Consider the following 27,398-nt stretch of genomic DNA (forward strand, 5'->3'; position numbering starts at 1 on the left):
TAAAAAATATCAGATGGGAATTCAGCAGTGACCCACATTTGCAAAAATCAGGTGTAGCTTTAATTTCATACTTACAGGTAGGTTATAAAAGAAAGGTTACAGCGGTCCCCCTGCCAGTGTAGTTTAGGAAGAAAACCAGCAGACATTGCCTGTATTTGTTTAGCATACACACAGTAGGTTTCCTAGAGGACATATTTACTGTCCCACTGTATTACTTTAGTAAATGGCTTACTTGTTTGAATTAAGTTATCTATGACACTGTACATTCCTTCCCTGCAGCAATTAATCTTTAAAAGACATCATACTTCCATACCTTACCATTTATGGTCACAAATCTCATAACACTGGAGCTAAGCTTAAAAGCACAGCTCTAGCAATCAGCACAAAGAAGTTCTATGCAACATATTTGCACAAGTGTGGATTTGCTGCTTGGTTGTCAGCCTTTCATTCGCTGGAATCAGTCAAAAACCTATACAATGTCATGAACTGCAAGCAAGAACCCTACTAATTCCCCAAAGATTGTAAGTATTATTTCAGAAAGGGTTAGGTCCCTGTCTCTTAGCAATCCATGATAGTGCTGTGTATTTTTACAGGAGAAAAATTATCACTGTGTTGTCATGGGAGCTCTCTGGTCAATGACCCTATTAATAAATTGATTGATTGATACAGGAAAAATAGATTCCTTGAACCATTTCTTCTGTACAAATATACAAAAGATTTCACAGAAGCATTACAAAAAATACAAGGAACTGGAATAAATAAGTTGAATAATTTAGTACTCGTGATGTTAATACTTTGTGAATTACACTGCAGGTAGATGCTACTGTAAGGGACAATATTGTTGTTTTGTTTAATGAATATTTTTTTGCTTCAGCAGCTAGTTTTTGAAAATGGTCTTGCTGTATTTAGTATCCATTTGTTTTCAGTAAAGTTTGCAGATACTTAAATAACTAGCTGATTTGGGGAAATCTATTACGTTCAAGTGAGCAAATATGTCAAACCTTGTGACAGCATTACTCAGAGAACATAACAGAAGAGAAGAAAGAAAGAAAAAGATCTCCGCCCCCTGCCAAGATTACAATCTAATTTGAGACAATGGGGAAAGACTAGAATTAAAATTACTTTTTAAAAGTGTTTTTCTTCTCTATAAGAGATATTAACGATCACAGCATTATTTTCAGTGTTGTAATTAACCAGATCATTAGCCTCTAATGATAATTTATGAATTGGTCTCAGTCATATGATGTGTCAAATGAATATAAATTAATCATTTTAACTGAAGGTGACAATGGAGAAAGTTAATGTACTCTGTGAATGTATATCCTTCTGTGTTGTTTCTTTTAAGCATCACTCATCTCAATATTAACAAACATACCCTCCCACTCAGAAAGACCAAATTTGTCACTATTGCATATATTTTCCCTTAAAATACTGATGCTGCATCTGTTGCATGAGTGGGCTAACATACACTGAGACTAGAAATGAATTTTCATACAACCATCCTATAGCAACAAAATAAACTTTGCAAAATCAGCATGGTTGCAGACTTCTAACATCAACATTGATTCATAACTGCATATATGATAGTATTGGAGTCTACAGCCTAGGAGACACAGGTTTAGGGATGCATTTGTGTCAGGATTCATCTTCCCGCTTCCCTACAACTCTGGCATATATTGTCCCAACAGATGGAAGTGCTCCTGAAAAAGTAACACAGTTCCTTCCCCACTAAGTATCCTCACGTGCCGGGCATTAATGGAAAGGCTTCCAGAATGGCAAATCCACACATTTCCATTTCTGTTTCTGCAAATTAAGTACCACTATTCAAGATTCATTTATAGAGAAAACTGAAGATTTTGCTGAGAATTCAGTATTTGATTACTGTGAACACTCTAGGAACCAAGAAGAATGACAAAAGAAAAGATTCAGAGAAAGAAGGCCTTTTTTTATCCAAGGCCCTGAAGAGCTCTTGAGTGCTGAACTATATGGACAATGCTCTGCCTCAGCAGCTCCATATGTTCATAAAACCCTATTCAATGCCTTAGACTCCCATCCCCATTAATGGGAAAGGGACTAGCTGTACAAATCAGTACAGATCTGTGTATCCTTCTTTGCTCCCGAGAAACTCTAACTGTAAATCAGTTGCAGAATGTCTTTGTTGTATGACAAACACTGGCCAAAGCATAATTCTGGACGCAATGTTTTTTATTTAAACAAATGTCTAGCAATTTGGAAATTAATGTAATTAGTTCACCAGTGTTACATTTTAAATGCTTTATTAATTATACGCATTTAGCTTTTGTGGTAGTGTGGACTACAAGATCAAATAAAAGTGAACCTAAATGCCCAATGCAAATGTGAGCAAAAAATAAAAATAAATAATCAGACTGATGTTTCCATGCCAACCGCCAGAATAACATTTAAAGAGATGAAGTATAACTTGCAGAACACATGTGAAGTAGCCTTATACTGAGTCAGACCTTTGACTTACCAAGGCAGTGGCTCTCCAGGGTCTTATGTAGTGAGTTTTCATACCATCTAAAACCCAATCATTTCAGTTTTACTTGGGTTCTCATGGAATTGAACTCCCCTACCCCAACTTCATCAAACCTTGGGGGTTCTTCTGAGGGGTGTCACCAGTGGCTGCACTATAAGTTTGGTGCCCCTACTTGGAACAACACCTCCATCAAAGCACCTTCCCCCTCCCCGCCCAAATCTCCACCACAATGCAATTGGAGTAAAACAGCAAGCACCCACCCCACTTTGAAAACTTCAAGACTTCCCTACAAATCTGGTAACAACTACAAGCCTAAATCAGAACACTGCAAAAAACCAAAGCAAGTGTTGTTTTAACTTTTAAATAACCAGATCAGGGATGAGCAAGGAGACAAAATGAGCAAAATATGGGTATTTTAAACGTTTGAAGAATCAAATGAAACCATGCCTGAAGGCCTAGCCTGGGCTCTGAACCTTCCCCCCGCCCCCAGCCCACTACCAAGCTCAAGCAAACAAGTCAAGTGAACAACAATAAAACATTAAAACAAGCTAATTACTTTTAAACTATGAAACCAGCTGAGTCAAACCCTTCAAAGTCTTCTCCATGCAAATAGATAGGAAGGAATCCGATTTGCAGGCAGGTGATCCAACACAGATAGGTGCTCCACAGTCCAGAGGAAGGATAAGCTCGAGCCAAAGGCAAATCTCTCTTAAAGCCTCAGTGTGGAGCAGAACGGATGACTTAGGACGCAGAAATGAAATTTATACTTTCTGGCCAGGCACCAATTTTTTGGGAAGTATCCCAGGAGAATAAAAACTTTCTTTGATTCGCTCAAGAGCAGTGTTGTGTTGCCTCTATGCTAAAACCTTTCCCCAGTGGACAAGGAATCTATAATTTCCTGTTCTTTTAGGGTTTTTTTCATTTTTTTCATAGAGTTAGCAGAGAAAATCTACCTCTTAATGTTATTCTCAAGACCTGCCTCTGCGCAGCTGCAGGAATGCCTACTGTTTCCCAGATCCCTAAGTATGGTGGCTTATGTGAGACTGTCAATTAAAAATGAAAGCTATTCCTCAAGAAAGTTCAAACTGTTACTGAGAGTCCCATCCGAAGAGGGGGGCATGAGGGGTGCTGGGTGTGGAACACCCTCACACCAGCATGTTTTTCCTCCCCTAGATGCTTGCCCTGACTGAGAGAGGCTGCCACTGGCCTCCCCCGGCACTGGGATGCAGCCTGGAACACAGCACCAACATCCCAATGCCACTGCCACAGGCACAGTGGGCGTGGTCCAGGACATGGCCAGGGGAAGAGCCAACATTGTTTATTTGTTTGTTTGTTTGTATGTATGTATGTATGTATTAGCCACCCTGCCCCGAAGTGCTCAGGGCGCCATATAACATAATATAAAAACTATAATATAACAGTATTAAAAACCTATAACAATACAGTATGTTTAAAATAAAGCCAGAAAACCTCAGATGATTATTTAAACCCTCCCATTCCCCCCCCCCTAACCCACCAGAGGCCGGGACAATAAAACCACACACAGCCCGGCTGGCCAAATGCTTGGCGGAACAGGTCTGTTTTGCAAGCCCTGCAGAAACTCCCACAGGCCCCTGGTCTCCTTTAAGAGCCTGTTCCATTAGAGGGGGACCAGGACAGTGAAAGCCTTGGCCCTAGTAGAGGCCAGCCAGATGTATTTTGGGCCAGGGATCTCTAAGAGGTACTCCTCTGAAGATCAGAAGGTCCTAGCGGGGCAATATGTGGAGACACGGTCTCTCAAGTATGCAGACCAAAGGCTGCTTATAGCCTTAGAGGTTAAAACCAGCACCTTAAACATGACCCAGAACTCGATGGGCTGCCAATGAAGATGGTACAGGACCGGAGTAATCCGGTCCAGCCTAGATGTCCCTGTAAGGAGTCTGGCTGCCACATATTTAATTAGTTTAATTTTCTGGATCAAAGGCAGGCCAGCATATAGTGAGTTACAATAGTCCAGTCTGGAGGTGACCGTTGCATGGATAACTGTGGCTAAGCCCACATGGGAGAGGCACAGGGCCAGTTGCTTTGCTTGCCACAGATGATGGAACACAACCCAAGCTGTTTGAGCAACCTGGGCCTTGAGCGATAAAGCCGGGTCCAGGATGACTCCCAGGCTTTTGATAGACGAGGCCAAGTGCAATGCCTCACCATCCAGCATAGGCAGGCAAATGTCCACTGGTCGCTCCCTGCAACCCAGCCACAGCACCTCCATCTTCGTAGGATTTAACTTCAGCTGGCTCACTCTCAACCAGCCAGCAATGGCCTCCAAACAATGCTGGAGAGCTCCAGAGGCTGAAGATGGGCTGCCCTCCATTGTGAACATGAGCTGAATGTCATCCGCATATTGGTCACACCGAAGCCCAAAACTCCAGACCAGACTTGCCAGGGGGTGCATGTAGATGTTAGTCAACTTCTTCCGGGCCATTCATTAGGTTATTCCAATGGCAGGAAATTCGGACTTATGAAACCCTTCTGAATGGGGCTGCCCAGCTGATTAGCAACCTACACTAGAAACTGTTAGTGCTTCTGTGCTCATGTTGGCAGGGTTTAGCTCTTCACTCAAAATGGATTCAAATAACAGTGTAGTTAATGCATTAGTTGTTCCAGGCAGACTTTCTATACAAGGACACCAATCATTACTATAAATACAGTAAGTGTTTAAACAACAGTGAATTATTGACAACAAATCAATCAAATCAAATAGGAATTTATATGGTGTTAAATTAATCACTTTCCTCAAAAGCAAATGAATCCAGAAAATGCCCTTCTACAATAAATATGCATTCAATCTCACTGGAGCTGATCATTGAACATTTGTCACCAATTACCTATATTGTATTCAAGTACGCATGCTGTTCTAGTAGTACTGAGCCAAACACCCCAAAGTAAAATATAGGACAAGTCACATCAAAAAGCTAAGAAGTCATGAATCACTGACTACTCCAGCAAATGAACTGCCAAGTCCTGTCAGCCCTCCCACATCTCCAAAATAACATACTAGACTGATTTGATCTAATTCAGTGAACAGTGGACTCTAATCTGGAAATCCAAGTTCAGTTTCCCTCTCCTCCATATGAAGTCTGCTGAGTGATCTTGGGTCTGTCACAGTTCTCTCAGCCCACATGGAGGCAGGCAATGACAAATGTCCTCAGAACATCTTGAAAACCTAAGAGGACATCATAAGTCAGCTATGACTTGATGGCACACACTCTTCAAAAGAGTTTACTGACACTCCTCTATGTGGTTCCTCAGCTCTCACCCTTCTCTCCCTCATAAGTAAAGGTGGGAGAGAAAGATCACTGGTCGGCATTTCAGCCAGTCGGTGTAATCAAAGAGCATCAATCAGAACTCAAGTATCCCCAGTCTCAGTCCAACATGCAACTATACCACATTGGATGCCCAATTAGCTAAGGATGTCTGAACCTCTGATAGTTGGTTTCTAACTCTTGAGTATATCAGTTAACTAAATCACAGCTGGGATTGCCTGTTTTTTGTGCAGTATTGGATTTATTTTGAAGCTTTAGTTCCAGGAACGCAAATAGTTGCAGGTTCCCAAGCTTAGGATGTCAAACTGTCACATCAATAGACCAGATCACTTAAGTTTGTTTTTGTGTTTTTAATAGTGATAAGGACCACAGAAGCTGACTCATCACAATATATCATGATGGGGAAAAAGCTGGTGGCAGCACAGAACCGTGGGGAAATCAGGGCACTCTTCCTGGGCTTGGGAATGTTGGCATGCTCAGTGCTGATGTATTTCTTTATTGGAACCACCATTGTGCCAAAATACAAGAGGAGGTAACTGACTTTTTAGTATGCATAAATGTAATTCCTTCAGTATTCAGAACTTCCCCTGTTATTTTAATACTCAAATACTATATTCTGGGTCCTAGACAGTAGTCAGCCAAATCCATTTGGAAGCTTAAACTGAGTAGCAGACCCAATAACTTCCCCTTGTTATTTTAACGTTAGGACACTGCATTCTGGGTCCTAAGGCAGTATCTAGCCAAATCCATCTGGAAGATTAAGCTGTGTAACACACCCTGTTCAGCATAGTTGACACTGGGACTGATCTGGAAACTCCAACTGGTTCAAAATGCAGCTGCACAAGTTTTTACAGTGACACTGTGGAGAGTTCACTTCCAGATGGGGCTCCATCAGCTGCACTGGCTCCAGGTAGAATACCAAATCAGGTTCAAAGTGTTGGAATCTTTAAAACCCTAAATTGTCTGGGACCAGTGTACCTACAGGACAGCCTCTTCCATTACATCCTCTGTAAATAACAATCTTCTGGAGATCCCTGGCCCCAAAATTGTGAGGCTGCCCTCCACCAGTTAGTCAACTGGTGGAGTGCCAGAGCCTTTTGAGCTCTGGCCCCAGCCAGGTGAAACACTCTGTCTGTGAGCCCAGGACTCTGTGGAATCTATCACAGTTACACAGGGCCTGTAAGACAGAGCAGTTCTACCAGGCCTATGGTTGAGGGAAGCAATGGTATTCCAACTCAGTTGGCCTCTCATCTCTTTCTTTATTTGGCCTCTCATCTCTTTCTTTGTTAGATTTTAGATCTCAGGCCATATAAATGAATGCCATCATATGGGTATTTTATGTTGTTGATTTTAATTGTTAAATTATTGCTTTACACTGCTCTAGCAGTTTATAAATCGATTAAATCATCATCATCATTGTTATTGTTGTTATAGATCTTTCTAGAGACAAAAAAAAATTAATTCTACAATGCTATCCAAATACATCTTTCTTGCTAATGCCTATCCAAATTTCATTTTATATTATTCGCTATATCTTACAAGAACTAGAATTTGAATTCACAACTGAAACTTCAGCAACATTTGGAAAGTAAATATATCAAAAGAGAAGATGTACAAGTTGAAATATTTCCATATGTTACTCATTGTGATGTATATACACATCATTGTATAATATTGTATAGTGAAAGGTTATTACAGAAAGGTTATTTAGGTGATCCAGAAAGAACTTCAGTTGGCAGGTATAGAAAAAGAATTTGTTTCAAGAAAATATATCAAAGGGTAATATTTGGTAATGTCTAATCAAGTTTCTACCTAGTTTTCATTTCTTAAGCAAGACATTGTGAATAAAACTCCACTCCAGGAGCCAAGGCCCACACTGTTGGAGATCTGAATAGTCATGGCATTCCATATAGTGACAGCCATGACATTTCTAGCTGGCCATAGCTAGCTAACAAAATATTGGATATGTTTGGAAAGCTGTGCATATCCTGGAAAAGGAATCAGCCTATTTCAAATAAAGTCTGCACATGCTCCCTTCTATTTCTTTTAAACAGGAAAATTATTTACATGAATTCTGTGCGTGCTTGCAGTAGTCTGTTTATGCCCACGTTTGCCCAGAAGTGATGTCACAGCATCAGGACTGCTTCGCCCTTTCAGGCTCCATCCCTAAAAGCTCCCAGAATTTGCAGGTGTGAGCTTGACAACTGTATCATTCTGTCACTTATTTTGGAGACCCAAATTGCAGCATACTACTATATTTGCAGCATACCACTTATAATTGCAGCATACCACTTATTTTGGAGACTCAAGCTGCATTCCATAACAACATAAGAATTCCTTAGAACCCGTGATCTTGTGAGCCATGCAGAGAGGCTATGGATCTATGGTACATCATTTGTTTGGCATGTAGAAGGTCCCAGCTTCAATCCTTCAATGTCCAGTTGAAAGTATCAAGTGGTATCATCCTGAGACTCTGAAGAGATGCTGTCAATTTGAGGAGAAAATACTGACCCTGAATGACTAATGATCTGATTTGGGATTAGTCAGATTTATGTGTCCCTGTGTGAGTAAGCCTGTTCTGAATAAAATGGAGCTTACTTCTGAGCAGATCTGCTCTGATTGCTCTCTTGTTCATTTTTAAAAGGCTAAGGCTGCAAGTTGGCAAAGGGATGTTGGGATGTGAGTTTTTGTACTCAGAATTCATTCCTTTGTCTTTTTTAAGAATCTGATTTGGTTTAATACCTGTATTAAAGCTATTAGTTTCATATTTGTCCCCACTGATTTCAATGGGAAACATTTTTTCTGAAAATTTTCTCCTCCTATTCAATTGGTATGAAATTCTCAGGGTCTGTATGCCTTGCTGCAGAAACCTTCCTGTGAAATGGTAGGCAGGCAGGAGAAATCAATCCAACTAGGGGAAGTTAAAATTCTCCCTTGCATAGTGGGCACCTGGAAGGTGTTTGATCATAATGGTGTGAGAGTGTATCGTCCTTAATCATCAGGACTCTCAAGCAGACAGTCAGGATTTTAAAAAAAAATAGCACTAGAATGAGATAACGTGTCTCACGCACATCCTTACTTCATTGTTTTCAGCTCAGTTCAGCATTTTGCTTTTAGCTCACATGGATTATGGTAAAGAAACCATACTAGGAGAAATATGCTTCCAAGAATGGAATGCAATGAGGTGTAGAATTTCCACTTCAATTTCCCTCCCCGCACTCATACGTATTTTAAATAGGCCTACTTCATGTTTTAGACATGAAGAGATCTACTTTTATACATGTGGATTGCACATTGAAGCCCTGAACTAAAAAATATTGCTCAGATTTATCATCATCATAATTGATTTAAAATTACATTCTGAACCCAGACCTCACAGCGCTCACTCTTCTTCTGTTATCTGCTTTTCTAATCACCTACTCCAAATATGTGTTATTGTTAGCTCCCTGCAACTGTTAATGTTAATGACAATCACATTGTGTTTGACAATGTCCTATGGCCAAAAAGAGGAGTTCATAAGCAGACAAATATTTCACCAGAGAATGCATAGAAGCTCTGCTGTCCCCAGCATAATGACATAATTATTTATGAAATTGTAATTATCATTGCAATTAAGTGTAGGGAAACTTTCACATTAATTCTCTTTAAAAATTGTTGCCAAAAATACTGTTGTTAGTAAAAATACTAATTCAGTGGTGTTCACTCTGTGGCTTGTAGAAAGCCACATCCCATTAATCCAAAGTCAAATGAATACTTTATGCCTTGGGCACCACTCCACCAAACATAAACATTCCATAATTCAAGATATAACTATCAAACATATAACAATATTTTTGTGCCAGATTAATTTGGAGCATATAGGGTTGCCTCCTTTCACCACACTGTTGAACCTTAGGCAGCCCTGATATACTTGGAGTGAAGGAAAGGGCTTTCCTCTCTGCTGTCTTGCTCTGGCTCATTCCGCACATGCAGAATAATGCACTTTCAAACTGCTTTCAGTGCTCTTTGAAGCGGTGCGGAATGGCAAAAACCACTTGCAAACAGTTGTGAAAGTGGTTTGAAAACGCATTATTTTGTGTGTGCGGAAGGGGCCTCTGTCTTCAGAATGAGGAACAGCAGCTCTGTCAGAGTGAGAAAGCTAAAACTCCCAGATGTTGCAAGAGTAGTAAATCCACCACCACTCTGCTGTGGCAATCTTGCTCTTTTCTGGGTGGTTGAATAGTGGTTGTACTATGTCATCTTTGTGGCCAGATTGCTCTCTTTCTGGCAGCTGCCCAAGTGCTAGGGTGGGAGTGCAAAGACGGCAAAGAAGGATGGGGAGTTGTTGAAGAGGAGCAACACTTTTACTTGGAGTCTGCAGCTCAGAAAGAGTATGCAGTATGGTGTCTGCAGTTCAGACAGTGTCAGCATAGGCACCCTACCCTCAATTCCCTGCAACAGTTGCTGTTGTACTGTGGGAACTCCCCTGCCAATCAGAAGCAAATGATAAACAGCAGGCTTGCTTATTTGTCTTGAGCATAAGGCAGGTGCTACACTGGTGCTCAGAAACAGTGCTCAGAATTAGGTGCCATGTCAAACAGCCAGATGTTGCTCCTAGGCCACTGAGCGTTACCACTCTAATGAATGTATGTATTTACATTTAAGTTTAAACAATTATAGCAATGGATACCACAGAATTTGGAGGCCATAGAACAGGGGTAGGGAACCTGCGGCTCTCCAGATGTTCAGGAACTACAATTCCCATCAGCCCCTACCAGCATGGCCAATTGGCCATGCTGACCGAGGCTGATGGGAATTGTAGTTCCTGAACATCTGGAGAGCCGCAGGTTCCCTACCCCTGCCATAGAAGAACAAAAAAAGCTAACCAGGACTGAATTTGTTGAGTTTATAGCATAACACAGTTAACATAGAATTCACACAAAGAAGCTAACATCTGTGTTCTCTTGAAGTACTCCTGCTGTTGAGTATGCAAAAGGAAATATTTGAAAATATTGACCAGATTTCAGTTCTGTTCTACATCACTCCATTTTGCCACATGAAATACCAAAATGAACTGGAATGTAGGGTATTTTAATACTGGAAAAGGCCACATGCAAACCTCTAGAAATGTGTATGTGTGTGCACATGCATGGGTGGGTGTTTACACAACACTTAAAAGCATTAAAAAGTCTCATTTGTTTTTGCAGCATCTGGACTAAAGAGAGTATATGCAAATTGATGAAAGCCAGCATCAAAGAAAAAGTCTACTGCATATTCAACAAGGATTCTGGAGAAGAGAATATATTTCGCTATCCATGCCTAGTAGTCCAGGTCAATTTGACTGCCTTTGGACAGATGGCAATGCTCTATCACAAAGAAGATACCTGGATAAGAAATCCTAAGGTCTGAGTGCTGTTTGTTAGACACAACTTCAGATACGACTTGTCTAATACTAAACATTTCATTGAAAGGGTAGCCCTTATCCAAAAGGTACAGGGGAGGGTACAGGCAAAGTTTCAGCAGACAACCTTTTCCCCCACACCCCAAGCCAAAGTTTTCCACTACCAGACTAGATAATACATCGTGAAAGACAGCAGACCACTGTCCCTTGAAGCACATATTAGCAATTTAAAACTACAGACCCAGGATGAAAAGTGGCAAAAGTACAGGTTTCTGGTAGGGGATGTAATGGTTCGCTTGTTTTTTGCAGCTAACTCAGTAGATGGAGAGTCCTCAGGTAGGGACAATTTGCAGGACAGAAAATATTAGCACTCCCTTGGGATATGTATGCTTGTTGTGAAAAATATATAACCCAGATGGCATCTTTTAATACAAGCTGTCACACAAACATTTGGCCAGGCAAACAGGCTTAGAGCCATTTAAATTCTGTGGCTGCATAGACTGCCTACATAACAGTGCTTTTAAGTGATTTCCACATGGTCACCTTCCCATTTTCAAATGGGGAAGTTACCAAAGCAGATGAGAAATTTGGTCCACACCTCAGCACTCAGATTGAAATTGTCCTCATCTTTTGCTCAGACCATAAACTACAATGTGCTCTTTGGCACAATGAACAGGAAAACTAGTGAATAAAATAGGTGAGATAAAAATGCTCACAATGATTATATATGAAAAAATATATAAAAAACCATATCTTTGTATGTTCCTGTTTATTTAATATCATCACAGAAGGAGAGCAGGCACCTTCAGATTCAATTCACACAGCTGCCTTCCCAAAGGCTGGCCTGACAGACTGAAGAAAAATACTTTTCAACACAGGAAAGAATAATTTTAGATTTTAAACCTCTACTATTGTTAGTTTAGATATCATACAATAACTCTTGGGCTATCAGGAAATCATTCCATTTACATTGCAGATGTAAAATTCCCTGGACAAAAGAGCAATAAAAACAATTTCCCTAACAGCTCAACAATTGCTTCATGGGCACTATAAACAGTTGCTGACACTTTCTGCCTTGTCCTGCAAGCACAATAAAAAAGAGAGATGTTTGTCCAAGAAAACTTATTCATAATGAACTTCTTTTATAGTAGTATGCTGCAATTCTTGATCAGATACTCAGAATTCTTACTTAGTTCCTACATGTGGAGATGGGTTTCTTTAATATGTGTATAAATTACATAAAGTACTGCAAGGAAAATGCTGCAGTGAACATTGAACCTAATCTGAAATATCAAGTGTTTTGCATGTATCTCCAAATCAGTTGTAATCCATTACATATTGTAGAATTGCTTACAACAACATATCAGACAATGATCCAGGGCATCCGGAATAGCAAGACTGCAAAGTGTTTTATAACTTTCCTTCATCACAGAGCTCTTAACATTTATACAGCATTTTCTTATACTCTTAAAGTGTTTTCTATATCTCAGTAATTCTTGTAATAACACTAAAATATGGGTACTCGCCAGTTTGGCAAATATTCCAAATAGTCACCACAGGGATCCAAATTTTTGATAATTAGTTTGACTGGTGACTTCACTGTACTCATTCCTAAAAGAGCAATATAGCATAATTGGCTTTTCTTACAACTGCAGCCTCCTTTTTTTTTATTCCATGCCACTGGAGAATTTTTTGATTTTTTAAAAGTAAATGCTATTATGAACTAACATTCTAATAATCTATAGCCATGATCTCTGAAGTTTCAGATTTCTTTCTTTCTTAGTCTCTAGTCCTTTTTCCTGCCAAGATATAAAGGGGAAAGTGCAGGCAGTATGCTACCTTTTATCATTCAGAAAGGCAAAGAGCTTGAGACTATGGCAGATTCTGCATGGGCCAAAAACAGAGGTAGAGTCCATCACTATCCATTCTGGAGCCTAAGAAGAAGAAGAAGAGGAAGAGGAGGAGGAAGAGGAGGAGGAGGAGGAGGAGTTGAGTGCTGTGTGGGTCTCCCGTGGGCTGTGCATGGGTCAGTGAGTTCCTAGGCAGTACTTTCCTGACGCTTCAAGCCTGCATCTGTGGCTGGCATCTTCAGAGGATCTGATGTTGGGAAAGGAAGTGGAGTATATATATCTGTTGGAGTGTCCAGGGTGGGTGGAGAGGAAACATTGTCTGTGAGTAACAAAGAAGGCAACCAGGTCAATAGTTGAGGGCATCTGAATAGAAGTATGAGTAACAATGAAGACTATAGCATGGGAGTCTCAATGAAGATAGCAAGGTCACTGGTGGGAGCATCTGAATAGAAGTATCCTGGCCTTGTTTCTTTTGTCTATGGTCATCCTGTGTTTGTGTGGAGCTGGTTAGACACTGTCTCTTGACTCTAGTATTTTTCAACACTGGCAAGCCAAGTTCTGCCCATTTTCTATAGTTTCTTCCTTCCTGTTAAAATTGTCCCGCGCGTGCTTATGGATTTCGAATTGATTCTCTGTGTAGTCTGACGTAGTGGCTTTCAGAGTGGTCCAGAATTTCTGTTTTTTCAAATAATATTTTATGTCCAGGTTGGTTTATCATGTGTTCTGCTATTGCTGATTTTTCTGGCTGAAATAGTCTGCAGTGCCTTTCGTGTTCTTTGATACGTGTCTGCGCGCTGCGTTTGGTGGTTCCTATGTAGACTTATACTAGAAAAATACTAGAGTCAAGACAGTGTCTAACCAGCTCCACACAAACACAGGATGACCATAGACAAAAGAAACAAAGGCCAGGATACTTCTATTCAGATGCTCCAACCAGTGACCTTGCTATCTCCATTGACACTCCCATGCTATAGTCTTCATTATTGTTACTTCATAATTTCATTCAGATGCCCTCAACCATTGGACCTGGTTGCCTAACTTTGTTACCTACAGACAATGTTTCTCCACCCACCCCTGGACACTCTAACAGATATATATACTCTCACTTTGTTTCCCAACATCAAGATCCCTCTGAGTGACGCTGGGCCACAGATGCGAAGGCGGCGTCAGGGAGAGAATGTTGCTAGGAACCACTTGGCCATACAGCCGAGAACCGGAAACCACAGCACTCCAAAAGTGATTCCGGCCGTGAAAGCCTTCAACAATACATGGAGGAGTTGTTTGGATTTATATTCCCCCTTTCTCTCCTGCAGGAGACTCAAAGGGGCTTACAATCTCCTTTCCCTTCCCCCCTCACAACAAACACCCTGTGAGGTAGGTGGGGCTGAGAGAGCTCCGAGAAGCTGTGAATAGCCCAAGGTCACCCAGCTGGCATGTGTGGGAGTGTACAGGCTAATCTGAATTCCCCAGATAAGCCTCCACAGCTCAGGAAGCAGAGCTGGGAATCAAACCCGGTTCCTCCAGATTAGATACACAAGCTCTTAACCTCCTACGCCACTGCTGCTCCCATGGGTGATGCAATCCCATTCAGTGCCCATTTCTGATAGCTGGCAACACGGTCCCAGATGCAGTACAGTATGAATTTGATGGATCTGTTCACCAGCTGATGCCAGGGAGTGGACTCATTACTGAGTAACTGGGCATATGCCAGTTAATTGAGTTTTCCAGATAACCAAGTGACGGATAAACAATGTTTTTACTGTATATGCAGATCATTACTTCAAGAGCAGACCATTCTGATCACTCTGATGCTTCATACTAACCCTGATGTCACCCAGTGACAGAATGCAGAAGTAAAAATTTATAAAAGCTTAGCATTTAATAAACTTACTACTATGTCCTTCAGAGACCTTGTTCCATGATTTCAGCCTTTGATATTATGCATGTGAAAACCAGAAAAAGCTATCCCTCTTTCATGGAACACCTTTTATAGAGCATGGTTTCAACATAGTGATCATTTCAGAACCAATTTAAAGCTTGTTTGCACATGCCTTTTTCTTTGAGTTACATCTCTGTTAATTCTTTAAGAAGTTATCATTAACTGGCCTTCTCTTTATGTTGTTTGTTCTTGCAGTGCTCCTACATTCCTGGCAATTTGGAGAATTATACTCAAGTGGAAAAGGAAGTGGAAAGTGTAAAAAAAAAATTCACAAAGGTCAAGACATTTCCTTGTTTTTATGACCCATCAAGATCAGAATCCAGTGTTATTTTAACACGATTGTATTCTCCAGATGGCCTTGTCTACACTTTGATTTGGCCAACTTTAATGATGACTGGTGGGATCTTAATTATAATCTTGGTTAAAATAAGTCAGGGTTTGTCAGTCTGTACTGCCTCACAATACACAAGAGGTGTATAGCATAGCGTCAGTCTTTATTTCATGTTCGCTAACCTGCATATCAGGGAAGCTAGACGTTGTCTCAATTTATACACTGTGGACTAACAAGACATAAAGGAAACACAGAATTTCCTACAGCTGAAAGCCACTCAAATATATTTCTTGAGACACACAATTATTTTGGATTTGGTTTAGAATTATGTGATGGTCAGAAGTGAGAGATGGCATTTTCACATGCACAGCTACTGAGCATGTGTACTTACATAACATACTTAACCAATAGATTTACAGCAGCAGTTTGCACAGGCCAACTTGGCACATACTTGAGTTCTTCAGGAAGCTGTTTGCAGGTGAGATTTTTGAAGTTTATCCATCACAATAAACTTAATTGTTTCACAAAATATAGGAACAGGCACAATCAAATTCTGGGGGATAAAAAGGAACTTCTTTGATCGAAGAGCTTCTTGTGCGAGCAGTTAGATATAATCAGCTTACCAAAGGCTATTAAATATGGTGTCCAGAATTGACAGCCTATTATTTTATTAACCACATTATCGAGTCAACCAATACCAAAGGAAGGAGTTGGGAACATCACATTTATGTGTATGAGCACACACGTACCCTCACACCCATTTAGGAGTGAGTCTTTCCAGTCCATTAACAAGAGTATAATGATAAGGATTGAAATTAGACTTTTGGACTGATGCTTGGTCTTTATTTGCTGCTTCTTGAAACAGTGGGCCAATACTAAAGGTTCCAGAATGGTTAGATATTGTGCACATCAGTTAGATATTGTGCGCATTAGCCAATAAGGATTGTTTGCATCACTTAAGAATTTCATAGTTTCATAAAGCTTAGGTTGCTCTAATTATATCTCCCTTTTTTGTTATCCTTCTAGAATAGGGGTCTTCAACCTGCGGCTCTCCAGATGTACATGGACTACAATTCCCATCAGCCCCTGCCAGCATGGCCAATTTGGCCATACTGACAGGGGCTGATGGGAATTGTAGTCCATGAACATCTGGAGAGCCACAGGCTGCAGACCCCTATTCTAGTAAATCAACTGAATGCTTTTCTCCAATTTCACAACATGATGGATGCACAGACCTTTCACAGGCATTATATGAGAAAGGATATTCGTATACCCAGCTCTAGTACATGGCTTTCTATCCTGAATCTAGGATACAAAGCCACACATGGCAAGGCAGTGGGGGAGTTCAAGTTGCTCTCTAAAAGTCTACTGTACAAGCCTGCATACAAGGGACATTCTGCGGAGCAGCTTCAGTTCAACTGCATTCCGTCATGACTGCTGCTGCAGCAGTTACTAAAAAAAGTCAATAAAAAACTACCAGCTGCAGCAGCAGAAATGAGAAGAGTAAACTACACTAAGCCGTTTTGCACACTATACATTCCATACTGGGGAAAAAGCAAGAAGCACCTCAGACATTTTTACAAAGGCTTAGGAAGAAGAACATAGAATTCTACATACACTTCAGTGGGCAAAATACTAATTGGTTCTCTCACTCACTCACTCTTATACACCCACCCACACACTGGTACCCTCTCTCTCTCTCTCTCTCTCTCTCTCTCTCTCTCTCTCTCTCTCTCTCTCTCTCTCACACACACACACACACACACACACACACACACACAATCCTTTAGGACTGCAGAAGGTTTTTTTCTTCAGATTTATATTTAGTGCCATGAGGTTTCATCAAAAAGTTTCACACACATTCCTGCTCTACCCTCTCACCCTTATCCTGTGTGATACTGGCATTCTTTGCCATCACATCTTCCCCTTTTCCACAGCTTCAGAATTACTTAAACTTGGGTTTCTTCCTTGGGAAATTACAAGAAGTCAGGAATCACAGGCACACCATCATGATATTACACAATCCCATTGGCAATCAAAGGCTTAAAGTTACCTATCCTTTCATAATCTTTCCTTTTCCCATTTTCTGAAAGCTAATGCTACAGTAAAGCCATTTTGTATCTGAAATAAACAAAATCACAACTAGTCCTAAAGCAGCATGGTAGGCAGGGATCCCACCCCAAGGTCAACTTCTGTCTATTAATTGTGGTATTGTAGGTAACCTGAGGTGCAATTCTAATTTTTTAATGCCAAAAGGAGTCATCGGGAACACGAGGTTAAGCCTTGTAACCAACCTGAAGCAAATAAAATAGATCCATTTTAATAAGATTATCCAACATACAATGTCTTTATTTGCATTTGTTATTAAACAGCATCCTTGGAGGAAGCACTACAAGCAACTCAATATACTGGCAAATTATCATAATCCACTGTTGTAGCTACAGTTACCACCTGTGCATTTAACTAACCTTTATAACTTCATTGCTCAGAGACCAACAGCTATCTATGTGCTGCCTAAAGCCAAAACATACACAGAGGGTTCTTCAATGTAGATTCTAACTGACAGGTGAACAGCAACTGTGGCAAAGACAGATGAACTGTATTTTTTGCAGTACGCTTTCTATTGAAAATGGACTATCTTCTGTTGACAAAGCATTGATTCTTACACAATTCATTGGCATTTACACAGGCAGTGAAGTCCATACAGCAGCATGAAAGTGAGAGAATTTTACCTCCAATCTGTTTCACAATACTTTTCTTGCTCAGAAGATTATTTAGTGTATTATTATTCCAAGCCTTCAGGGCACATGCATCCCTTCTGGCAGGGCAAATAATATCCCTTTCACTGTTCTAGGTCATGAAAATGGTGTGTTCCTTGGGGTGGGGGAGAAGGCAGGATCCCTTCCTCACCTAATACCACTTTCTCAACCAGAACCGGGTCTCTGTGGTGACCACCAGGAAAACATAATGCACAGCATGAATGCTTATTCTCATGTTATTCTTGGTGTTTATAAACCATGTGGCATCGTTTCCTCCAAAGTTCATTGACCATGCTTTGATGCTTTTCCCTCCCATCACCACTTTTATGGAGCTCCAAAATACAGTCTCAATTTATTTCCAGTGTATCCAGCTGTGAAATTGGCTCACTATTACAGTTTGTGTAATATAGTGGCTGTTTTACAACTCAAACGATATGCTAAGTATATTATTCAGATGATTAAGCAAATATTACTTAGGCCCCCCAGCAGTATCCTATTCCTTAAACTTGCACACATATATATCCAGGACCGCTGTACGGGAGGAGTTGGAGACATGAAATTCAGGAAGGAGAAACGTGGTATTGTGTGCAAGTGCCTTTGGCTGGAATTATAGGTGCTGGTGTTAGAACAGGGACCTAAATGCTTCCAGACATTGTTTTAGTGAGTATAATCACTTCATGACTTTATGGGCAAATTTCTGACATTAAATACTTTTCAGAGGCTAAGCACGGCATGCATTCAAACCTGCTTTTCAGCCTACACTATGATAATCTCTAAGAATCCAAGGAAACACTAAATCAGAATTATGAAGTAAAATACTAGAGCAGTGATGGCGAACCTTTTCGAGCCCAAATTGCAACCCAAAACCCACTTATTTATTGAAAAGTGCCAACGCAGCAATTTAACCTGAATAACCCCCTCGAGCAGGGGCCAGCCTGCTGTAGCCTCCAGCAAGTCTCACATGTGCTGCTCTGCGCCTCTCTAGCATCTCTGCCGCCTCTGCCGCCCCCCCCCCCCAGGCAGCAGACACCTGGAGCACAGGCACCAGGCCCGCCAGCCGAGTTCTCCCTGCTCACTGAGGTGCACGTACATCAAGTCCAGCAGCCCAGGTAAGTCTAGATGTGTGTGGGGGGGGAATGATTTCCCTCCCACATGACGAACTCTGTGTGCGCGTGCCCACTGAGAGGGCTCTGAGTGCCACCTCTGGCACCCGTGCCATAGGTTCGCCACCACTGTACTAGAGGAACTGGGGTTACAGAGATGTTTCTTCTCCCTCTCTTGACATCTAACTGGTTTCCTACCCATTACCAAGATCCCTGGGTGGGGTAGTTATAAAACACATAAAACAATTTTAAAACCATCATGAAATCTACTTTTAAACCCATTCCCATCCGTTCACCCTCAGCCTCCTAAAAATACATAATCAATTCCTCCCCCATAACCTTCAAAAATTACATGTGCTCACGTTTTATAAAGCATACCTTTTTCTGTCTGGCAGAGGACTAAGAGAACAAGTAATGGGCATGACTTGCCTCCCAAACAGGGAGTGATTCCATGCCAAAGGAAATGGATGACCCTAGCTGAAATAATACGAATAAGCAACCAAGGTCCCACCTGGGCTATAGAGCTGCAAACAAAGAGCAGACCTTGTGGACGGGGTGAAGAAACAGGAAAATCACAAAATGCTGATGAGGCATTTCGTCCGCCATTCTCCATGAGGAATTAGCCATTTTGTTGCAAGCCAGCTTATACTTGGACTCCATCTTCAACACATGCTGTTAAGACCACATGGCAGCCGAGCCCCAAATGCTGAAACCAAGGTTTCAGGATGATTTCCAACTGCCTGCAACTCCAAAATTTCATTGTACCTCTTTAGTTATCACATGTAGAGATATGTTTACAGTTAGGGATTATTTTAGAGTTAGGGATAGTTTAGAGTTAGGAAAAGTTTTTCTTTTAAACCTTGTACACTCTGCTGTGTTTACACTTGCTGAATGCAATTTTTATCTTATTAAACTTCTTCACATTTTCAGTGTGGCTCGACTGATCTCCATGATCCATGTTAGTTAACACTTCTGTTCACGTATATAAGAAGCATAAGTCAACCATACTCCCCTAAAGTGTGTAACTAAGCATGCTAGTTCCCTTGGAAGTGAGTGGTTGGTTGATGGCAGTAATAGAGAGAGAAGAAGAATTATGGAATTGGAAAATAGAAGTGGTGTCACAGAGAAGGGAAACCTCTAGTTCGGCCCCATGCCTACTTTGGGCACTCTCAAATACAGGGTTGTCAAATATGTTTCAGCCCCAATGCCTTCTTCATTGGTCTTGTTACACCACATTATGCACACATACACATAAACTAAACAATTATAAAGATTAAAAACTTGTATCAACCTGGATATGAACTTTAAGATGTATTCCAAACAGAATTTGCGCCTATGAAATTAGACTTTTACAAGCACACATCTGTGGAATACAGTTTTAATATTTCTGTCTGATGTGGGCTGACATTACATTTAAAGTATGTATATACCCAGCATTTAAGGTACACAGCTTTGCTTTGAGGCTGTCATTTTACCCTCGGTTCTGTCCAGAAACAACTGCCATAAGGTCTATTTCCCTGAAACGCTACTTTCTTCTGGCTGCAGACATTACTTGTATCACTCTTATAACAAAGATGGAAATGGTGTTTAATAACCTTTCATTAACAAAAATAAATGTGACAGCCTGTTGAATTTGTAAGAAAACACATAATTAAAAACAGTAAACAAATTTTGAAACAGCTGTGTCATTTTCATAGAGTTCCTTGAAGTGCTTTTATTTTGGAGGCTTCATGGTAGAACCATTTTTTCCTTGCTTTTTGAACAATCAATTCAAAAAATCTATTGTCGAAGGCTTTCATGGCCAGAATCACTGGGGTGCTGTGTGGTTTCGGGGCTGTATGGCCGTGTTCTAGCAGCATTCTCTCCTGACGTTTTGCCTGCATCTGTGGTTGGCATCTTCGGAGGATCTGATAGTAGGAAAGGAAAGCAAGTGGAGTATATATACCTGTGAGTAAAGCCAGACCATTCCTATTCAGATGCCCTCACCTCAGAGGTGGGATCCAACCAGTTCTCACCACTTCTCTAGAAGTTGTTACTAATTTTTTTTGAGTGCTGAAAAGGGGTTACTAAAGCAGCCTCCCTGCCCAATAGGGACTGGAGGTGCGTGTGTGAGGCGGCGCCACTGTTTGAATCCCACCATCATCAGAACCTGTTATTAAAATTTTTGGATCCCACCACTGCCTCACCTATTGACCTTTACTCACAGGTAAATATACTCCACTTGCTTTCCTTTCCTACTATCAGATCCTCTGAAGATGCCAGCCACAGACGCAGGTGAAACATCAGGAGAGAATGCTGCTAGAACACGGCCATACAGCCTGGAAACCACACAGCACCCCAGTTCAAAAAATGCTTTTCTGTATTCCCATAACAATTGCATTTATAGTAGTAACTGCAGGGGGAAAAAACACAAAGTGTTATTCGTGTATTTGAGATCAAACATAATTCCGTATATTTACAAGATCACTGAGCAGATAAATTAGTGATTTTGAAAAGACAGACCAGGATTGGGCTTCTGTGGTTCTATCATCAGCCTCACCAGGCATCTCTTGAATATTTTACTTGTTGTTTCCCCCTGTCTGCAGGCTCACCCCTACTGGCTTCCTCTTCCTGACTTGATGTCTCATCTTCAAGCTCTGTAGGATGCTACAAAGATCAAAATTGTATAAATAAATTTAACTTGGCTGGGTTTAAAGGCATGTTGGCTTCAGTGTTGGAAGCAAGCACACCAATACAGGTAAGGGAAGTACAGTAAAGCAGACAGGACAAATCCTTCTGCTTTCCTCTTATCTGCTGTTCTTAGGGACTTCCTTCTGTCTGCTCCTCCTCATTCTGCCTCTCTTGATTTCCAAGAAGACAACAAACATGCATTCTATGCCTTCCAATGTTTATGCATGCACAGTGTGTAATAACTCGTGTTTAAGTGAAGTGGCCACTAGCTATAAGATGAAAGTTTGCTCTGCCTGCTGGGAGGTGTAACATGGAAATAATATGAGTAGCTGCAATTTAATTGGCAATACAAGAAAGCCATAACTACCAAGTAAATTCTGGTATATAAATTCTAGTTTCCCTACAGCTTGCCAATAGTGCTTTATACTATGGTAAATTGGCTGGCTGGTGGCACATTCCTTCAGTTGTTTCATGTTCCTGGGGTGGGTGCGGGGGGGGGGGGGGGAAATCACTCTTAATGTATTTGCATTTTGATTTAAGCAGTTCCAGAGACTGATTATAGCGGTCTTTTCAGTCCCACTGTAGGGGAACTGAAAGGGAAAAGGTCAGTTCTGCAACAGGGCAACAGAAGGCATAATGGCAAACTGTTCAGTCAGATGTAAAACCTACAAAATTACTGACCCAGCAACTAATAGATTCACAGTGCAATCCTAAGGAGAGTTTCTCCAGCCTAATGTGGAGTAACTTTGCATAGGATTGTACTGATGAATATGAGAATCCACAAAATGAAGAAGATGATTTTCAGAAGTCAGGTGATTTGCCCTGAAAATAGAAAAACTGGTCCTCATGTGATGGTGATAGATCTAGCAAAGTCTAAAGATATTTCTGAGTCATAGGCAGTAGTCATAGAGGGAATGTGATTAACTCATCCACATGTCTCATCATGATACCCAGGAAAGAATTACAACACTACGAGAATCCCATTAGAAGGCATTATTGCTAATGCTGAATCAGCGATTTATCATCTCCCTGAGGAAGAAGCAGAGGAAGTAAGGGGGAAAACAGCAAGGATTCTGAGCAAGGCAAAACTTCCCTCTAGTAACATAATGAGGAAAGAAAGAAAAACCCTCAAAGATCTCAATTCCAATTCAGAAATCATCATTCTCCCAGCAGACAAAGGTAATGCCATGGTAATCTGCCATGGTACTGAAAACAGAACAGTACAAAGAAATAATCAGACAACTTTTGGATCCCACAATATACAACAGAAAGGAAGAAACCATGAAAATGAACAAAATTTGGCTACCAGTACTTACAAACACTAGAATCAAGACAATGGTTACGGAACACCACCCAGACACAGGATGTCTCCAGGCAGGCAGCAATCAAATGGATTAAAATGCCAGGCAACTACTATGCAGATGCCCTCACTAATTGATTATGCAATTTCACTCTTACTTACATATGCTAAAATAGGTGGATTCCTCTCAACACATGGAAATCACACTTGCTAATTGCACCCCTTTCACTTGTTAAATGGTTTTTTCTCCCACCCAGGACATTCCACAGATATATATACTCCACTTGCTTTACTACCATCAGATGAAGATGCCAGCCACAGATGCAGGCAAAATGTCAGGAGAAAATGCCACTGGAACACGACCTGGAAAACCCACAACACCCCAATTACAACATCTGTTCATAGATGATTATGTGCCCAACAACTTTATGTGCCCAACAACTTTATGAAAGGAAACAAAAGTAAGAACACTAAGTCCAATTAGGATTTTGGGGGATGGGGATTGGGTGGGGGGTGGGGGTTTATAGAACACTAAGGATTGATCATCCACCAGAGTCTTGTTTTTGAGGTCCTCTCCCAACAGTGCAACAATGACACTAGTTTATAAATGTAGGTTCTATTTAAGTAACACCTTCAAATGCCTTTTTCATCCTCACAGAACTGGGATCTAAAGTGAGCATAGTAGAGTTTTTTTATGTGTTTGCAATTCAAAAATAGAACAGCCGAGAGAAAGACACTGGTATATTTCAAAAGCATGCCAATTTCCTAATGAAATCCACATCCTTCTTAGCATCTTGTATCAAAAAGGGCTTCAGTTAATGCTTGCACAAGTATTTTCTATAAAAGAAATCCACAATGTTTTCTTAAGCATAAGCATAAGCATTTTATTGTCATTGTGCACGCACAACGAAATAACATAATAAATGAAAACAGTGTTAAGAATAGTAACAATACCTACAATAAGAGACATAGCAAAATAATTTTTGAGGCATAATTCTATGAAAGCATGGTTATTTCAGAGGAAGAGCCTTCAGCACCTCTGTAAGAAACTTCTCCACATTCAAGACAATCAAAATAGTTAAAAGAGGAAACTACTATTCTTGTTAAAATGGCTATGGAATTTTCTCAGCTGTGCATAAGAATTGTAGTTGCCCCCAAATGTAGATTTGGGGGGATCAGTTGCTGAAAGAATAAGAAAAGAAGAAGTTTCATAATCATAATAAATTCTTTAAAAACATTAATAACCAAGTAATCAGATTACTTGTGACAGCTGCCTATTTGAGAGCGGGACCAGGAAGTATGAAATCGGTTTGTGGACCTGGGAACTCCAGATTGCTGAGACACTTTAGGGATAGGGTGGGGAATGTATGTATGTATGTATGTATGTATGTATGTATGTATGTATGTATGTATGTATGTATGTCCAGGGAACCCTTGGATTAGCTTTTGGCTACAAAAATGTCTACAGCAGAAAATATGTCATTTAAGTGTAATGTAATAAAATTAAAAAAACGAGTTCTACTAGGCCACAGCCACACAGCCAGGAAAACCCATCACAACTAGTAATAAAATATCATTTAAAATTTTGTGATCAACACAGGACAAGGTCATTTGGTCATATGAACCATTATCTATTTCTGACTTTTTCATTCAGTCCTAGGGAGTCCATCTGCAGCTCCAGTGCCAGTGAAACCAATGAGGAATAGCATGGTAAATACTTAAATGCTACCCTTACAAATTTATTATTTCATCCTGAAGTTTCTCTTATGTATATTAACCAACATTGCATGTAGTTGCCTCCTTTTAAATTCTTCTACTGATAATTCTCCAGAAAACACGAAGCAGCCAAAGACCAAGCATCAGAAAACAGAAGAAAAAGGAAGTCAGCATAATGATGGTTCATCAATGTCTGGTCCATGGAAGAGATTGCTAGCAGGGCATCATCTATTTCCTCCTTTATTCTGCCAGTCGTGGATGCAGGTACATGACAGCACTTTCATGTGAAACATACAGGATAAAATTTTAATGATACTGTAACTTCCTGGCAATCAGTGGTCTGAAAATTGAAACTGATCAGAGAATCTATGGACTACATAGCTGCTGCAATGAACTTCCTACAGGCTACTGTTGTTGCAAGTGCTGAGGAATGGGAGCCCAGAAATAATGCTAAAGCATCCACTTCGAGATCCATTCCATAAAGGAATACCCAGAAGACAGGGGCCCTTTATGATCCACAGGGCATGCCAGAAGAGAAAACTTAAGGAGTGATAGGAATATCGGGTTTATGCACCTGCAAACAGGGACACAAACATGTTCCTGCACAAGGGGAGGAAATTCAAATGCCTAAGCAACTCACACTTGCAGACACAATAACTTTGCAGGGCAATGAAGTTTGATGGACTCACTTCAATTTTCTTGCATTTCACCTATATTTAATAAAGATTATTTACATTCACAAATGTTGTCGGCTTCTTATACAAATCTGGTTTTTATTTTTATCATTTTGAAAGCAGTCTATTGAAACAGATTACCATTCCACAAGCCCTGCACTATCCAGAGGGCTAGCACTTACACAACAGCTTTTGTGTTGATGCAGTACTGCTATGTTTTTATAACACTCTGCTAAATGGTTGTAATTACACAGCATGTTTACCTTCAGCTGCATGCCCATAAATTAACCACCTATCTGAAAATAATGTAGCCACCGAATAACATGATGGGCCAGATAAGGATTAATCACACAAGAGGTAAATATCATTGTGTCTTCATTGCCATATGCCCATTTGAAATCTTTACAAGAAAATTCTAATGATTTTCAGACAATTATGCCAAAGATAATAGCTCACGTTTTTCATTCATTAAAGAACAACAAGGATAAAAACAAATGCAGCACAGAAGTCACACAATGATTTCTATTTTCCTTTAGGAAAAACACCCATTCATTTGTTTTAGGTTCTCCAGCTCTGGATTGCTCAGAAATGAGTGAACAAAATTCAAGAGTAAAATGAGAGTTCATGAATATAATCAACAAGGTGTGCCAAATACTTTTGGATTCCTAATTTGTTGAGTTAAATGCCTGCTAGTTGAACAACTCATGTGTGCAATAAGGGGATCTCAACAATCCCAGGCTCAGCTACAGCAAAGGCACTTTATCTTAGTTTTGCTTTGCCACACAGAAAATTGCCTGTTGTGTTTGATTTTCACAGGGAGTAAACAAATGGAGACAAAATTGCACCTATAGTCACATTATATATAGTCACATTTTTGTTCACTTAAGCAGGTAACATTCCACTTTGCCTATGAGATTAGCATTCAGAAAAATTACAACCTCTCCAGGATCTCCCCAAATATACAAGAGTTAATAATAATAGCAACACTATCTCCCTCTCCTGATTCCTCTCAGCAATTTAAAGCTCAGTGGTTTTTATTTCTGTATTTTAGGGTTGTCGGGAAAAGGTATAAAACCAGCCTGAGAACTTTGGCTCATTCTGCACAGCTGAAATAAAACATCCTGCGGACACATGCATACGCGCGAGCACGCACACACACGGCATCCTGGGAAGGAATTCCACACAGCCTTTCCCCCAAGAAGTCCTTAGGATGCTTTATTTCTGCTCAAGATGTGTTTTTTAAAAAATGCTTCAAAGTGTATTTTCCCCCTAAGTCGCCTGCAAGACATCTCCTGCCTGCTGTGCAGAATGCAGAGTTCAGGAGCTATACAGTAATTAGGGTTTCAGACTAGGATCAGGGAGTCTCATGTTTGAATTCTCCCTCTGCTGTAGAAGCACACTTGTTGACTATGGGCCCATTTCACATTCTAAGTCTGACATACCCATGGGCAGTCCCATCAAGAGCAAGGCAACTCACCGAAGTCCCCAAAGAGTCTTCTTAGTGGCAAAAAGCCTCCCTGCTGCTGAAAAGTCCCAATGGGACACACCAGATATACAGCTGGCTTAAGTGTGGACTGTGGCCTGCCAGTGTAACACCAACGAAGGCAAACTCTGTCCCTGGCCCACCCCCAACCCTGCTACACCAGTGGCAGCTGCTAGGATGCTGGCTTGGCATCCAGCGCCACATTCCAGTGCACAGGGGATGGTGGTGGCCACACACCAGCAGAATCACCCCTTTGCTGGGGTAAGTGCCACCAAATCCATTTGCGCAGCCAGCGTGCCACTCCCAGAAGTGGATTCAGCTCCTCCTTTGGATATGACTCTAAGCTACTTAGTTTGTCATGAGGATAAATGGAAGACAGGAGAACATTGTA

At 40.7% G+C, this 27,398-nt stretch overlaps 2 protein-coding genes across 3 annotated transcripts in view; one reads left to right on the forward strand and one right to left on the reverse strand.

Moving 5' to 3' along the window:
• KCNIP1 (potassium voltage-gated channel interacting protein 1) overlaps window positions 1-27,398 on the reverse strand; it is a 677,814-nt gene that overhangs the window by 605,502 nt on the left and 44,914 nt on the right. The gene's annotated exons all lie outside the window — the stretch shown is intronic.
• Window positions 391-21,867, forward strand: KCNMB1 (potassium calcium-activated channel subfamily M regulatory beta subunit 1). 2 transcript variants are annotated; one of them, XM_048487214.1, is made up of 5 exons: window positions 391-521; window positions 6,160-6,334; window positions 10,989-11,184; window positions 15,167-15,247; window positions 21,750-21,867. In XM_048487214.1, exons 2-5 carry the CDS (start codon window positions 6,198-6,200, stop codon window positions 21,804-21,806), a joined length of 471 nt encoding a protein of 156 aa, XP_048343171.1. In that variant the 5' UTR covers window positions 391-521; window positions 6,160-6,197; the 3' UTR covers window positions 21,807-21,867. The 2 variants fall into 2 exon arrangements, with proteins under 2 accessions (XP_048343171.1, XP_048343169.1); XM_048487212.1 differs by lacking the exon at window positions 21,750-21,867 and having other exon boundaries at window positions 15,167-16,296.

This window comes from Sphaerodactylus townsendi, linkage group LG03 (assembly GCF_021028975.2).
Source record: "Sphaerodactylus townsendi isolate TG3544 linkage group LG03, MPM_Stown_v2.3, whole genome shotgun sequence".
Classification (NCBI taxonomy): domain Eukaryota; kingdom Metazoa; phylum Chordata; class Lepidosauria; order Squamata; family Sphaerodactylidae; genus Sphaerodactylus; species Sphaerodactylus townsendi.

Excerpts from the sequence above, each read along its gene's own strand:
- KCNMB1 (XM_048487212.1), top strand. The coding sequence starts at position 6,198 with ATGATGGGGAAAAAGCTGGTGGCAGCACAGAACCGTGGGGAAATCAGG. Across the intron at positions 6,335-10,988 it reads GTGCCAAAATACAAGAGGAG|CATCTGGACTAAAGAGAGTA; the intron begins GTAACTGACTTT and ends TTGTTTTTGCAG. Across the intron at positions 11,185-15,166 it reads CCTGGATAAGAAATCCTAAG|TGCTCCTACATTCCTGGCAA; the intron begins GTCTGAGTGCTG and ends TTGTTCTTGCAG.